This window comes from Equus asinus, chromosome 4 (genome assembly GCF_041296235.1).
Source record: "Equus asinus isolate D_3611 breed Donkey chromosome 4, EquAss-T2T_v2, whole genome shotgun sequence".
Classification (NCBI taxonomy): domain Eukaryota; kingdom Metazoa; phylum Chordata; class Mammalia; order Perissodactyla; family Equidae; genus Equus; species Equus asinus.
The window spans coordinates 48866226-48881011 of record NC_091793.1 but is presented as its reverse complement, the minus strand read 5'-3'; the positions used below and the strand labels follow the sequence as shown (position 1 = coordinate 48881011).

Here is a 14786-nt window from a genome sequence, read left to right as displayed (position 1 = left end):
CTTTTAGTTTTTGCCAGGGAGCATCATTATTCTTTGAGTTTTAGTGGATTTTTAAATTTCATAAGTAACTATGGAGGATCAGCTATGCTAGAGTAGACTTCCTAGCCTGGTTTTTCTGGTAGAGCTAAAGTTCTTTCCTGGCTTGCACCATGCTTTTGTAAGGTGAACATTTTAAATACTTCCTTTAACTGTGGTATGTGTGGTTTTTTGAATTATTAAAAATAATTTTCAGTGAATGGACTTAATTGGATTGCTCCATCTAAAGAGTTTCTTTGAACCACTACAGACAAATTGGAACACCTTTTTTTAACCTTTGTAAATAAGTTAACATGGATTAAAAAGGGCCTTAGAAAAAGGGGATTGAACAAATAAAAAGCCAATCTATCAGTGTGCCTATGGGTGTCCATTAGTATAGGCAAAATCATGCTGCAGTAATAAGCCTAAAAACTCAGTGACTAAAAACAAAGAAGTTTACTTTTCACACGTGCTGATGTCCATTGTAGTTTTTCGGCAGTGATGTCTTTGTCGTAGTTACTTGGGAATGCAGATTCCACCCTGACACGAGCTTCAACGATTACCGTTCTGGGGAAAGAAAAAAGTGTAGCGAATCTCCTGATGCTCTTAAAACTTCTGCCTGAAAATGGCACAGTTCACCTTGGCGAGATGTGGCCACACCTGAGTTCAACAGGGTGCGTGATCTTCACACAGAGAGGGGCTCCGGATGTTGCAGACAGTATGCCAGTTTTCCACATTCTTCTAAATTGAGTGAGCATTTGAAAACTGTTGATAGTTTCTAGACTTAACTTATGGAATATCTTGCTTAAAACTGACCGCGGGAAGAAAATGAATTGTTTTCACCTGATCGTAACCTGATTAGTCTTAGAACTCATACTGAGTTCAGTGCCTTGAATACATACACCCCTCCCCCCCCACCATTCTACATGGTCCAATGATGCAGGAACTGTTTTACAGTAACGTTTATGCCACTGGGGATGTTGCCGTCATTCCACAGGCAGTGTGGACAGGGAGCAGTGGGGTTGCTCGGGCTGACCTCCTTTAAATTCACAGTTGTGGGTCAGCCAGGGCCTTTCATAAATTTAATGACCCCAATACAGTTTAGCAGGGTTTTAAACTTCTTTCTTTTTTCTTTCTTTTTTTTGGCTCTTGGAACAACAATAACAACAAAGGCCAAGTTTTCCTTTGGAGTTTAAATAGATAATCGTATACTGTATTAAGAGAAAATTCGGATGCAACAAATAGCTAATAGCTTAAATAACAAATATAATGGAACCAGTAGAAACATTGCCAAAATTCACACCAAAATGAAAATATTGTAATTTGTTATAAATATCTAGTGTTTATTGTTTACTTAATCTCACACAAATTAGCTATTAATTATTTAGTTATGGGTAACATTTCTCTCTTTTATCCTGATTTTTTTAGGTATTACTGATTTTCCCAAAATATTTTGTGAAACTTCCCAGAAGCTGGTGAGTGTGGAAGGCTTTGCTCTGGCTGCAAAATATTATTCTATACAAAACTTGGGAATATGTACTCCTTTTGAACAGTTACTTGTAGCCCTTCGAGGAAATCAAAAACAGAGAACTGGTAGGTGTATTTGTGTAAATGTGTGTTTATGTTTTCTAGGCACTTATTTTATTAATTCAGTTTTGATTCATAGCAGCTAAACTAATAGAGATCTATCATACAGATACCACAATAGGGTCTCTATATCATTTTCATATTTAATTGTAGAAAACATGAACATCAACTGATGATTTTTGTTAAATTTTTTTCTTTAATAGCAGTATTTTAATTTTGTTTTATTTTTGTTGAGGTGAAAATGTGAAACCAGATGAGTTTATGAATTTGAAAAAATCTCACGAAGTTCAGGCAATGTCAGAGGTGATCAGCAGTGTTGCTGAGTACTGTGGAATAAAACAGGTAAGAGTATTTTCTTGTATTTTCAGGTGTTACAATTATTGCCATTTTTTTGGTATCATTGAAATTTCCTTTTTTACTATCACTGTCTAGCCTTTAAAATGTCATTAAATAACAGTTGATGTAAGATATGTCAGCTCTTTTAAATATACGCTCTCACTTCCCACTACCTTGTATTTATAACAAATTTATACTGAAAATAAGATACTACTATTAGTGTTTTGCTACAAATTTTACTCTTTTCAGAGTCGATAGAAGCGAAGGGTAATTCTCTTTGATTTGTAGGAACTCCAACTTGAGGCAGCATTATAAAGATGCCATTCTGCAGAATTGTTTGTCACTAGGTGTTCCCAAGTTGTGGTCTGGGGCACCTGCCTCGTTATAGTAACGCGAAACTGTATTTTACAACTTGGATTCTTTCATAGTGTCAGAATCACAGTGCATTCCTGTTGTGAAAAATAGCTTTTGTGAAGGGTAGTGTCTGAAAACAGATGTTAAAATAAAATCAAAGATTGCCTACATTGGCCTATAAAAATAGTAAGTTATTTTTCTTATTCCTGCAAGAACATCTATGGGGGTAATGAAGGATTTTCTCTCCTTCAATTTTTATTAGGTGTTAGGACCTTTTCCATGGATTCTTCCAGACTTGTGGAGAGTTTGAGGATGATTAGAAAACTATCGCAGCTTGGGCTAGGCATGCAGAGCCGCTTCTGGCAAAGTGGATCTCTAGGGTAGGAGCTAGAAGCGAGAGCTAAGGCAGTAGTTGCAGCCTTTTCTTCAGTGCTCCATACCTAAGCGATGCCTCTCAGGATCAGTAACAGACTCACCACGGCGGTGAGACTCAGCTGGAGTGGAGGGAGCAAGTACACAGTAAATCTTAACAAACTACAGCCATACGTATCATGCAGAGGAATATTAGCAAGAAAAATTGAATGGGAAAAATAAGCAATTTACAGAAGACTATTTTATGATACCATTTTTGAACAGCTCTTAAGCAAAATAATGGTATATTCTTAATGCAAAAAATATATGCACAAAACTATTAAAGAAGCAAGGGAATCATAAAAATGCTTTGAGAATAGTTACCTGTGGTAGGGGAAGCAGGGAGATGGGATATGGAAGGAAAGCATTGTTATATGCAGTGGAAATACTAATATTCCAGTTCTGAGGGTGGCTGGTGGGTTCATGGGTCTAGCAGATGCTGGTGGGGACCTCACCCAGATACTCTTGGGCCTTACCATTGCATGGGGTGCAGCCCGCTTTCTACCCGACAAGATCTGCAGTTCTGTCCCTGTGAGTCTCCTCTGGCTGCTGAAGCAAGGCACTGCCTGCATCTGAGCTCTGGGAATTAATTCCTCCCTGTGAGCAGCCTTGAATCAATGATTGATACAAGTTGATACACAAATGCATCAACTCACTGACATTTCAGGTGTGATCATTCTGAGGCGTGTGTTCACACTAGCTCTCAGAGTTTCCGAGTGTGATTAAAGCCAAATTGGCCTAAAGTGGTATCTTGCTTAATAACACTCCTTTTATTGGGCTGCCTTCCTTTCTCTTTTTCTCTTCTGTACTTCCCTACCGGTATTCCTTTCACCTCCCAAATAAGTCTCTTAAATCTTTGGTGTAGAATCTGCTCTGTGGTAACCCAAATTGAAATAAGGGGTATTTATTGTTGTGCTTTGTAACTTTATATTTTGACTACATTTATTCTTTTATTTATATGAAATATTACATAGTACTAAATAACTTTAAATGAATAAGGCAGATTTATTTCTAAATTGCAGAGAAAAATTTTTAAGTAGCTTAACATATCATGTTAGACCTGCTTTAAATGAACCTTTTTCATAGCAATGGAGATTGTTCCTAGTGATAAAAATAACCTAAAATACAGACTTACAAGGTCTTTCTCTTGAAATCACTTAATAGCAATATTTGATTCTCACAGTAGTTAAGTTTAAAATGTATTATGTATGTACTACTTTTCTTTTAAAATGAAGATTTAATAAATACAAATTTCATGGGGATGTCTGGAAACCCAGATTCTGAAATACTTGACTTTACTAGTGACCGTAAAGAACTAGAGAAGAAAAAAACCAGAATTCATTTTTGCATCAACTATATTGCTCCCTACATGCCAAAACCCTTTGCTTCTCTCATTCACATTACCAAGGCATCTTAATTTTTATTTCTAAAATGTGTTCATTGATTCATACTTGCATGCATGCATTCATTTAACAAATATTTCTTTAGCTCCTACTGTGTGTCAGGCACTGTTATAGATACTGAAGATATAGTCGTGAACAAAACAAAATGAATCTTTGCCCTTGTGCCATTTATATTCTAATGAGGAGAGGTAGATAATAAAACAATTATAAGTATATTTTATTGGATATGTTGATACACTTTAAAGAGAAAAATAAATAAAATGAAAGGAAGTTAGTAATTCAGGGATGGGAGATTAAAATTTTTGATTAGGAAGGAAGGGGCAAGTAAGACCTCGTTGTATAGGTAGCACTTGACTTAAGACCTCCTTCAGGAGGTTAGAGAGTTATCCATCAGAATATCTGGGTGCAAAACTTTTCAGATAGAGGGAATGGCCCTGAAGTAGGAATATGCTTGCTGTGTTCTTGAAACAGCCAGGAACCCAGTGGAGAGGGTGAGGGCAGTGAAGCAGGAGCTGAAGTTGCAGTGGTGGAAGGCAAGTCATGGAGTTGTAGCGTCTTTGAGGCCATTGTGGTGATTTGGGCTTGTATCCTGAATGAGTTGGGAAGCCACTGGGGCAGTCTGGCTGCTGTTTTGAGAAGTGTTGTGAAGCAAATACTTCCACTGTCTTTGCATTCTTCACCAGTCTTTGTTTGTAGACATTCAAGCTGGTTCTTTTCAGAAATTAGCTACCTGATCATGAGCTTCCAGAGTTGAGGCAAGAAACCCAGTTAACAAAGGAGGTTAGTATCAGGAGATAAGATTAGAGAGGTGATGAGAGATTGTACCAGGAGGAATGGTAGATCAAACTTTTTTATAGACTCAAGGGGAGATAGGTGGGAGCAGGGAGACCAGGAAGGCTGTTGGAGTAAGCCAGCCTCAGGGAGCAGTGGGTATGAAGTACCCTTGGTAAGATCGTGGGTTTGCTCACAAATCAGTTGGAGGGTATAAGAGAAAGAACTGAGTCCTATTCTCCACCTGGAAGTATGGAGAGATCACTAACTGTGATGGAGAAGATTGTGGGAGGGCCAGGTTTTACAGAGAATATCAGAGAACTTAGTTTTGAACATGTTAAATATGAAATGCTTATTAGAATTCAAGTCGAAATGTTAGGTAGACTTTTGGATATATGAGTATGAAGTTCATGGGAGAATTCCATACTGGAGTTATAAATTTGAAAGTGATTAGCCTAGAATGGCAGATCTCCAGGTCATTCAACAAAATATAACTCTTCTATCTGAAGTATAGTGCCATACTCAGACTACTAAGAAATGTAACCACTATGTGTAACAATGTTTATGTGAGATATGTGGGAAATCCTCCTAAACAGAATTAGGGAACTAGGAAGATAGCCCCCGCCAAGCATTGAACTGGTGCCTCCTCTGTCTTCAGATCTATAGGATGATCCAGGAAGGAAAAGACTGTTGTGAATAAGGTGTAGTTGACCAAGATGGTGGAGATTTTGCTATTCAGACCAGATAGTTTGAAAGCAAAAAGTTGTATGGCTTATTTAATTTTTAATTGCACAGAGTTTTTCATTCTATTGTAACACTACTATACATATGTTACTAAAGGACAATTTGGAGGGTGATAAAAGTCAAGCTGGGTGAATAAGAGACAAGTTTAAGCTGGCTGACAGATTTTCTAGGAAAATTTGCCCATTACTGAAAAGATTTTAGATATTATATTGTGAAGACATGATTCTTAGAGTTTCTATAGCATCTTGCAGCCGGAAGGATTACAAATAAGATGGCCCAAAGGCTGTATGTGGTTGAGCTTCTGCGTGGTTCGACTTTACTACCAGATTTTTTAACTAAGGTGAATTTTTTTCGTTGTTCAAAATTTAATGTTCTGTTACTTGCAGCCAGAATTTTTCTGATTCACAAGTGGAATTGTCATAGACAGATTTGGGAACAAACTCAGTTATGTCTTGGTAACAAAACATCTGAATTGGCAGAAACAAATGTACTGGTGCTTGCAAGCAACCCACTTGTTGCCAGCCTTAAGCTTGTTATTGGCATCAGTGAGTATGTCTTGTAGAAGGAAAGGAAGGGAGAGCTTTGCTTTCTCTGGAGATTGTGATACGGGAGAATTGATAATAGAGTTTCTACTGTATAGCCCTTGTATTCATAAGTATGAGTATGATATCTTCAGTTAGATTATGGTTCCTTAAAATCAAGATATATAATGCTTCTGTATTTCCCACAATTCCTAGCCCAGAGATTAACATAAAAAAAGGGGTATAGAGAATTAGTTGTAGGCTAGTCACTTATTTAGGGGACATTATTTGTTGAGTCTTACCTATGAACTACTTGAATTGCCAGCGCTGAAATTTTCAAGGATTTAATTAATGACATGCATTACTTCAAATGTAGGAATGTTCCCTTGAGTGGCTCATACTTATATGAGGGTTTAATTGATTTTAGGAATTAAAGATAGATATAATAAGATTAGATAATGATTTCTTTTGATAGTATTTCTGTAATTGTCCATTTATTGCTTATGAAGTGACATGGCAGTACAATAACCATCTTGGTAAGTTTTTCTTTCTCCTGTCATTTTTAGTGCTGTTGAGGTATAATTTCCATATTCACCAATTCTAGGAGTACAATTTGATGAATTTGGTAATTGTATGCAGTTGTGTAACCACCACTTTAATTAAAAATATTTCTCTCCCCATAAAAATTTTCCTCATGCCCTTTTGCAAGATATTTCTTCCTCCATTCTCAAGGAACAGCTGTTCTGCCTGTAATTTTGACTTTTCTGGAGCATCGTATAAATGGAATCAAATAATATGTAGATTTTTATGATGACTTCTTTCCTTTAGCCCATAGCTTTTCAGAGACATCAATGTTGTGCGTGTGTACTCTTTGTTCCTCCTTATTGCTGGATGATATGCCGTAATATGGATGTACCACAATTTGTTTTCCATTCACTAGTTGATGGACATTTGAATTCTTACCATTTTTGGGCCTGCGATTAATATTCACGTACAAGACCTTGTTTGGACATTTTTCCATTTCTCTTGGGTAAATAGCCCGGAATGGGATTTGTAAGTGATATAGTAAGTGAGTGTTTTAACTTTATGGTAAACTGCCAATGTTTTCCAAAGTGCCTGTACCATTTTACATTTGTGTGTATCTCATTATGATTTTAGTTTGCATTTCCCTGATGATCAGTGATGCCGGGCATCTTTTCATATTGGCCATCTTGTGTCTTCTTTTGTGAAGTGTATGTTCAGATATTTTGCCTGTTTTTTAATTGGTTGCTTGTCATCTTATTGAGTTGTAAGAGTTCTTTATATAGGATACAAACCATTTGTCAGATATATGTTTTGCAAATATTTCTTTTCCTTTTTGACTAGCAAAAGTTTTAATTTTAATGAAATCTGTTTTTTCAGTTATATCTTTTGTAGTTCATGTTTTTCATGTCCTACTTAAGAAATCTTTGTTCCTCTCAATGTCACAAAGATTTTCTCCTGTTTTCCTCCAGAAGTTAATAGTTTTTACTATTACATTTAGATCTGTGATCCACATTTAATTAATTTTTGTATTTAGCATGAGACAGGCAAAGTTCATGTTTTTCCATACAGACTTTCAGTTATAACAGCACCATTTGTTGAAAAGACCATCTTCTCCATTGAATTACCTTAGCTGTTTTGTCAAAAATCAGTTGCCTGTATAAGTATGGGTCACTTTCTGGACCCTATTCTTTTCCATTGATTTTTATGTCTGTTTTTATGCCAACATTGCACTGTTTTGATAACTGTAGTTTTATGTTGATTCCTGAATCAGTGTAAATCCTCCAACCCTATTCTTTTTCAAAGTTGGTTATTCTAGGTACTTTACCTTTCCATATAAATTGTAATATATGCTTGTCAATTTCTTTAAAAAACCCTGCTGCGATTTTGATTAGGATGGCATTAAATCTTTATGTCAGTTTGAGAGAATTGGCATCTTAATATTGAGTCTGCTATTTCATGAACATGGTATGTCTTTATTTAGAGCTTTTAAATTTTTTGTTTGGAGTGTTTTATAGTTTACAGTGTAAAAGTCTTGCACAACCTTTGTTAAATTTATTCCTAGATATTCTATTTTTATGCTATCTTTATTCAATTGGTTTTCAATTGTATTTCCTAATTGTTCTTTGCTACTATCTTGTATATGTTCTCAGGATTCATTATTAATTTCTAATGATCCTTTATTCTGACACATTGCTAAATTCACTTAACAGTTCTGTTAGTTTTTTAAATATTCTTCAGAAATTTTCTACAGAAACAGTCATGTCATCTATGAAGAAAGACAGTTTTATTTCCAGTATTTATGTCTTTTACATCTTTTCCTTTACTTATTACACTACCTAGAACCTCTTTTCAAATGCTGAATAAAAATTATGAGAGTGGTTGGTTTTTAATAGAAATCAAAAAAATAAAAAACAAACATAACAGGTTGTATAAATTATACAACCATTTGTTTAGTTGCTTTTTAAAAAAAAATATCAAGAATGCTTTCTGTTACCGTCTGCCTAAAATCCTTTAGTTCATTCTCTTTTTCTTACTTTAGGTAATTGACCTGGGTTCTGGAAAAGGCTACCTAAGCTCCTTTTTGTCTTTGAAGTATGGGTTAAAAGTTTATGGAATTGATTCCTCAAATACCAATACTCATGGAGCTGAGGAGAGAAACAGGAAATTGAAGAAACATTGGAAAGTCTATCATACTCGGTCAAAATTAGATGTCAATGGACTGGTGTTAAAAATGGCAAAAGAAAGGAAAGTGCAAGATGGAATTAACTGTAAAGCAGATATTGAGGGAGATTGTGACAGCAGTCCCGCGAATCAAGAAGAGAAGTCTACCTCAGATTTTTTGCCAGATTTTTCAGGCTCTGTAATTTCTAACATCAGAAAACAAATGGAAAACCTACATGTTCATTCACATCAAGAAGACAATTTGTGTTTTGGAAATGCATTTTCTCTTATAGACCTTTTGCCTATTAATGCCATAGAACCTACTTCTTCATGCCGGATACCTAAGAGAAAAATGTCTGAAGCAAATAAAGAGAGAAGAAAAACAACATCGAAGTCAAATGAATCAAATATGTATTCACCTTTAACATCGTTTATCACTGCTGACTCAGACCTAAATGATATTATTAAAGATCTGGAGGTGATTGCGCTTTTGAATTCCTTAATTTGATTTAAATTGATTTATAAAAATGCTCTAAGACATAGAATTAAATTTAATAGTAGCTTACTTAACCTGCATATCTTATTTGATTACATTAATCTGAAGGACCAAGAAAATAAAATTGTATGCAGGCTTTCATGCTTCCCCCAGCTATCAAAATCTGACAAGAGTACAGTCTGACAATCTGACAATTACAGTTTTCCAGAAGAGAGTGCCCTCCACTCATTTCGAGCTTCCTAAATCAAACATCAGTACTAACACGAAAACTAGTAAGCTAAGTTCTCATTATGCAATTTAGGGATTGTTAAAATTCCAATCTGAGAAAACTTACATAAAACTCTTAAATTTGAGGTAAAGACGTATCTAGGGCAATATTATGTTTAATGTTAGCCTTGGTAACCAAATGTGCAGTTTTCTTGAGCAAGAGTAGCTTCTGAGTATTCTTAAAGAATTTGAACTTTTTCTAAACTACAAGTATGTCAGATTATGTAAGAGAAAGGCAACATTTTATGTTAAAACTGTAGTGTAAAGGAGCTTCTAGAAATCATTTGGCCTCATTCATTGCCTTAAAAAACAAAGTAGCTTTTGAAGTTGTGATATTCTACTCTTGTTAAAATTTTCAGAAATTCTTCCCTAAAGAATTGAATAAATGAAAGATACCAGAGTTCTTTATAAATTAAAATCCTTGTTTGGTAGCTGACTAGTGTTTTGTCATTTTAGAAGGGGACATTTTTCTTTTTCTGAGATAATTTTGGATTCCACTAATTAAGGGAAACTGGTTAATCTTCATTAATTGTTTTTCCTATGTATGAGATCAGTAATTAGCTTATATCTTAACTTTCTCTTAGGGTTAAACAACCCCAATTACTTTAACCTAACTTCAAAAAATATAAATTTTTAGTGCTTATTATCATATATTTATATTTTTCAAAGTCTTGAGGAAAGTATATGATCAAATCTATATGGAAACTTTTATAAGAATCTATCTAATACAAGATATACCAGAAGAATGTTTTTGGATCCTATAGTGAATTAGCAATTTAATAACCAGGATTAGCCAATACCTCCTGTCCCCTCCTCACCTCACAATACACACATACATTACTTAAATATTTTAGTATTAGGATAATATGGTGATTGCATATTTTTATCTGCCACCTGCTAATATTATTAACTAATTTTATATGCTAAATACAGTAAAGAATGAGATTAAATGTTCTTATATTATCTTTAGGTAGAGCTAAGCTAAGTGTAAAGAGAGGTTTATACCTCTGTTGTTCTCCTCTTAATTAGCAATAAAGTCTTCCTCTCTGAATTCCTTTTTATTTATAACATTGTAACATCTAAATAAAACCTACCCAATCATCAAGAAAAAATAGTTGCACAACACTCCAAAATGTGTGCTTTGTAGAGAATTCTGGTTGAAGGAACTGAATGTTCTATCAGGTCAAAGCTACTTACAGGAACAATTTTTTTCTTTAGAAAGATTAGACTTCCGCTCTGCTTTATGTGTAGATTGTATAGGCTAAAGTAACTTTTTTAGTAAAATAAATGAAACAATTGTATTTGTTTTGAAGATAGTTATAAAAATATACTTGATTCACAACTTAATATGTCTGTTATTTTGAATTTATAATAACGTGATGATGATGATGATAAGAATAGAAATCGTTTACTGAATTTTGTTGTGTGCCAGAGGTTGTACTAGATCGTTTACCAGCATTAACTTATTGAAGTCTTGCAACCATCCTTTAGGGTGAGGTACTGTTATTATCTTCATTTTACAGATGAGGAAATTAAGGCACTGAAGAGTTAAAACAAAACTGGTGTATTGATCAAGGTTCTGTGAGTGTGTGCATCTGTACCCATTCTCTGTGTGTATACATTTAAATTAGGCTTTGGGTGATTAGAAGAAACTTTTTATAAGAGAATTTTTATATAAAATTCATGCTATAAAATTTAGAACAAAAATTTTTATATTAAAATTAATATTGCCATATTTGATGCAATGAAGCAACTAAGTAAATTTTTTTGGTATTGGAGTAGAAATGCCAACTTAGCCCCACATATTTGTTTTTTATGACAATGTTTGATAAGTTTTCATGGGCAGTTTGTGAAGAAGTGAATTAAAAAATTGGTAAATTATAAATGTGTCTCAGATCGCAAATTTGTCCTAGTAATGCATGCTATATTTTATTGGTCCAACCTTTACTTTGGCTAGTTGTTAAGCAAATAATAATTATAAAAGAGATCAGAGAAAATCCAAATGGATAAGTAACCAGGAACACTAGAAAATCAACTCAAAAGTATGTCAGTTGTGATAAAAGATCACGGTCATTTTGCCTACAAAGGAAATAATTATTTGTTATGAAAATAAAAAACAATCCTTTCTAGGTAGAATTTGATGATTTTGAAAAGCTCTACATATACTAATGAACTTTTAAAATCTTCACCTGAAATGGGTTTTTTTAGCCCTCCTTCTAATTGCCAAAATTTATTTTTTCTTCTTATTTTTAAAGAATTGTTTGATGGTAGGTCTACATACTTGTGGTGATCTTGCTCCAAATACTCTGCGAATATTTACTTCCAAGTCTGAAATCAAGGGAGTTTGCAGTGTGGGTTGTTGTTACCACCTCTTATCTGAAGAATTTGAAAACCCGCCTAAAGGTACAAAGTTCTCCATATCTTGTCACTTTCTTTATTTGAGCCTAATGGCTGCTTTCTATCTCTCCCTCTTTTTTGTTGACATTATTTTCATTTTGAATTAACATCTGAGATATCTGATATTCTTGCAATCTTAATGTTACATCAAATAAAATTTGATGCACTATCACCTTATGTATTTTATTTTAGTTTCTTTGGTCATAAAATGATCTTAATGAATGCTGAAAACTGCAAATCTGTGAAAATTTTATGTGGTATATGTTTTAGAGAACTTCTGTTTAAAAATACTTGCAAGATACACATTTACTAAGATAGTAAAGCTGAGTTATTTTGTCAGGAATATAGAGCTGTAGGGTTTGCTTTCATCCAAAGCCTTCTCCATTTTGTAAGGAATATTGATATTTCTCCCCCAGAAAGTTCCTTACTGAATTTTGAAGAGTCAATGTACTATGATTTTAAAAAGCTGCAAAACTCTGCAATTGCATTAAAATAATAGTATTCAAACTGTGCTCTCTGGGCTGAGAAGGTACCTGAGGAGCAAAGGACAGAGTACATGGACAGAACTTGAAGCACCCACAACCCTTCATCCAGAGCAGCTCCTGAAATGCCTCTGTTTCATCATTTTATTTGTTATATCTTTTAGATATGGTTTCAAACTTCTGGTTCAGATTAATTGTTATTTAGTCTATTAGTATTAGCAGTTTGCAGGGCTGGCCCAGTGGCATAGTGGTTGAGTTTGTGTGCTCTGCTTCAGCGGCCTGAGGTTCACCAGTTCAGATCCTGGGCACAGACCTACACGCCACTCATCAGGCCATGCTGTGGTGGCATCCCACATATAAGAACTAGAAGAGCTTACAACTAGGATATACATCTATCTACTGGGGCTTTGGGGAGAAAAAGAAAAGAGGAAGATTGTCAACAGAAGTTAGCTTAGGACTAATCTTCCTCACCAGAAAGCATACCTTAAAAAAAGAAAAAAAAGCAATATGATTTACTATGGCAAATACATGCTCTAAAAAAAAAATTGCAAAAAAAGAAAACCAGTTTTCTTTTTTATTAGTTTAATGAAGTCTCTATCAACATCCGGTGTTCCTTACTAAGAATTTTTAGGTCAGGAAATTGTGTGCATATGGATGGTATTGTTTGCTCTTTTTCTCAGTTTTTAATCACAAATGAATATGAGATTTTGATTATTTTTTATTTAGTCATGCAAGAGATAAAAATTATGATTGTATAATTCTACTGAAATATGAGTGAAAGAGAGAGAATTCTTAGAACTGGGAAAGGTTTTTGCGAAATAGAGTGAATGCCACCAGTGTTCCTCTTTGTTTCTAATCCTCAAATGTTAGTTTCAAAATAGTGTAGTAAGTGCTATAAGACAGAGTATTGTATCTGTGTTATCTTACAGCAGAATAGGGTGTAGCTCAGTCTGTGGTGTGGGGGCGGGGGTTGAGGGTCTGTTCCCGATGTGGTGATACTCACTATGTCCTGGAAGCTCAGTAGAAGTAAATGAGGCAAAGTGGGAAGGGTGCTGCACACAGAATAAATAAAGGCATGAGTGATAAATGTTTAAAATCAGGTTTCCTTCTCATTGCCTTTCATAGTCACTGCTTCTCTTTTTTATTGTCTTTTCTCCCATCCTATTCATCCTTGTGTCTTTCTCAGGAATAGTGATAATGAGAATCCTAATGTTCATTTCGGTGGGTAGAAAGGGGCAATTTTTAGAGTGAATGAGACTTCCATTTTTTCATTTCAGTTTCACCCATAACCCATTTCCCCAGAATCTCTCCTTGGTTCACATAGTTTGTTTATTTAGCACTTAATCATTCATAAAATAATCTTTGATTCTGCTGGGGAAATTAGTTGAATGAAATAACTCCAAGTGTTCACACCCTGGCAATGGAAGCCTCTCAATTAACAGATTCTCAGGCACTGAACTTGAATCCTGCCTGGGAAAAGGCAGTTTGCCTTCTCCTCTAGAGTGGAAGTTGCCATTGTTCACTGAGTTGATGGGACATTTTTGGCCCCAGTACTCAGGCAAGAAAAAGCGTTGGAAATGTTGGTTACAACAGTGACTGGCAGCTCCAAACTCTCATTTTCCCTCCTTATAGGCAGAGTCAATTCATTGAGAAGTCATTCATTTTGACAGTCATTCTTCCTGTCAAAAATATAGGTTATCAGGTAAACGATACCAGGCTTAAGTGGCGAAAGCTAACAGTACTGTCTTAGTGTTACTTGGTTTCCTCATAGAGACCTGAAGTGGACAGAGGGCTGGGAGTTTTGCTTGTCGGGAAAGCAAATAAGCAGGAAGAAACAGGACTGAGTGATATGACGAAATAGGTGGAGATGTATGCAACATGAGTACCTTCAAATACTTTGGAAGTCAAGAAAAGAGTTGGAAAGCCAAAAGATAGGGGGAAAATGTGGAAAAATAAGTAATAGGAATAATAAAAGCAGCCCTGGTTTGTGTTGCAGTTTTGCCTAACTTTGGACCGCCACATTTTCTCATCTCAAAAACCAGATGTCAGAGGGAACTCTCTCCCTCCTCTCTTTCCCACATCCCTGTCTCCATTTTTCTTTCCTTATCTTGGCTATAGTAAAAGAGAGAAGATATGAATCATCTCCTGCAGATTTTGTAGCAGTGTTTCTCAACTCTGGCTGCCTAGCTGAATCAAATATGATCCTTTCAGTATATGATGCCTGGGACCTGCTTCTGAACTTCTGAATTACAATCTCCAGGAATTAGACTTGAATATATGTATTTTTAAGAAGCTCTGTAGGTAATTCTGATGAACA

The 14786-nt window shown here is 35.0% G+C and overlaps 1 protein-coding gene across 5 annotated transcripts in view; it reads left to right on the top strand.

Annotated features, from left to right (window-relative positions):
• METTL25 (methyltransferase like 25) overlaps positions 1–14786 on the top strand; it is a 104159-nt gene that overhangs the window by 16064 nt on the left and 73309 nt on the right. For all 5 annotated transcript variants that reach the window (XR_011502693.1, XM_070507212.1, XM_014833833.3 and 2 more), the window contains 4 exons: positions 1444–1608; positions 1838–1944; positions 8706–9305; positions 11846–11993. Coding sequence is in view for 4 of the 5 variants with exons in the window: in XM_070507212.1 (XP_070363313.1) it covers positions 1444–1608; positions 1838–1944; positions 8706–9305; positions 11846–11993 (1020 nt within the window). In the remaining variant the exon portion in view is untranslated. The remainder of the gene's footprint in view (positions 1–1443; positions 1609–1837; positions 1945–8705; positions 9306–11845; positions 11994–14786) is intronic.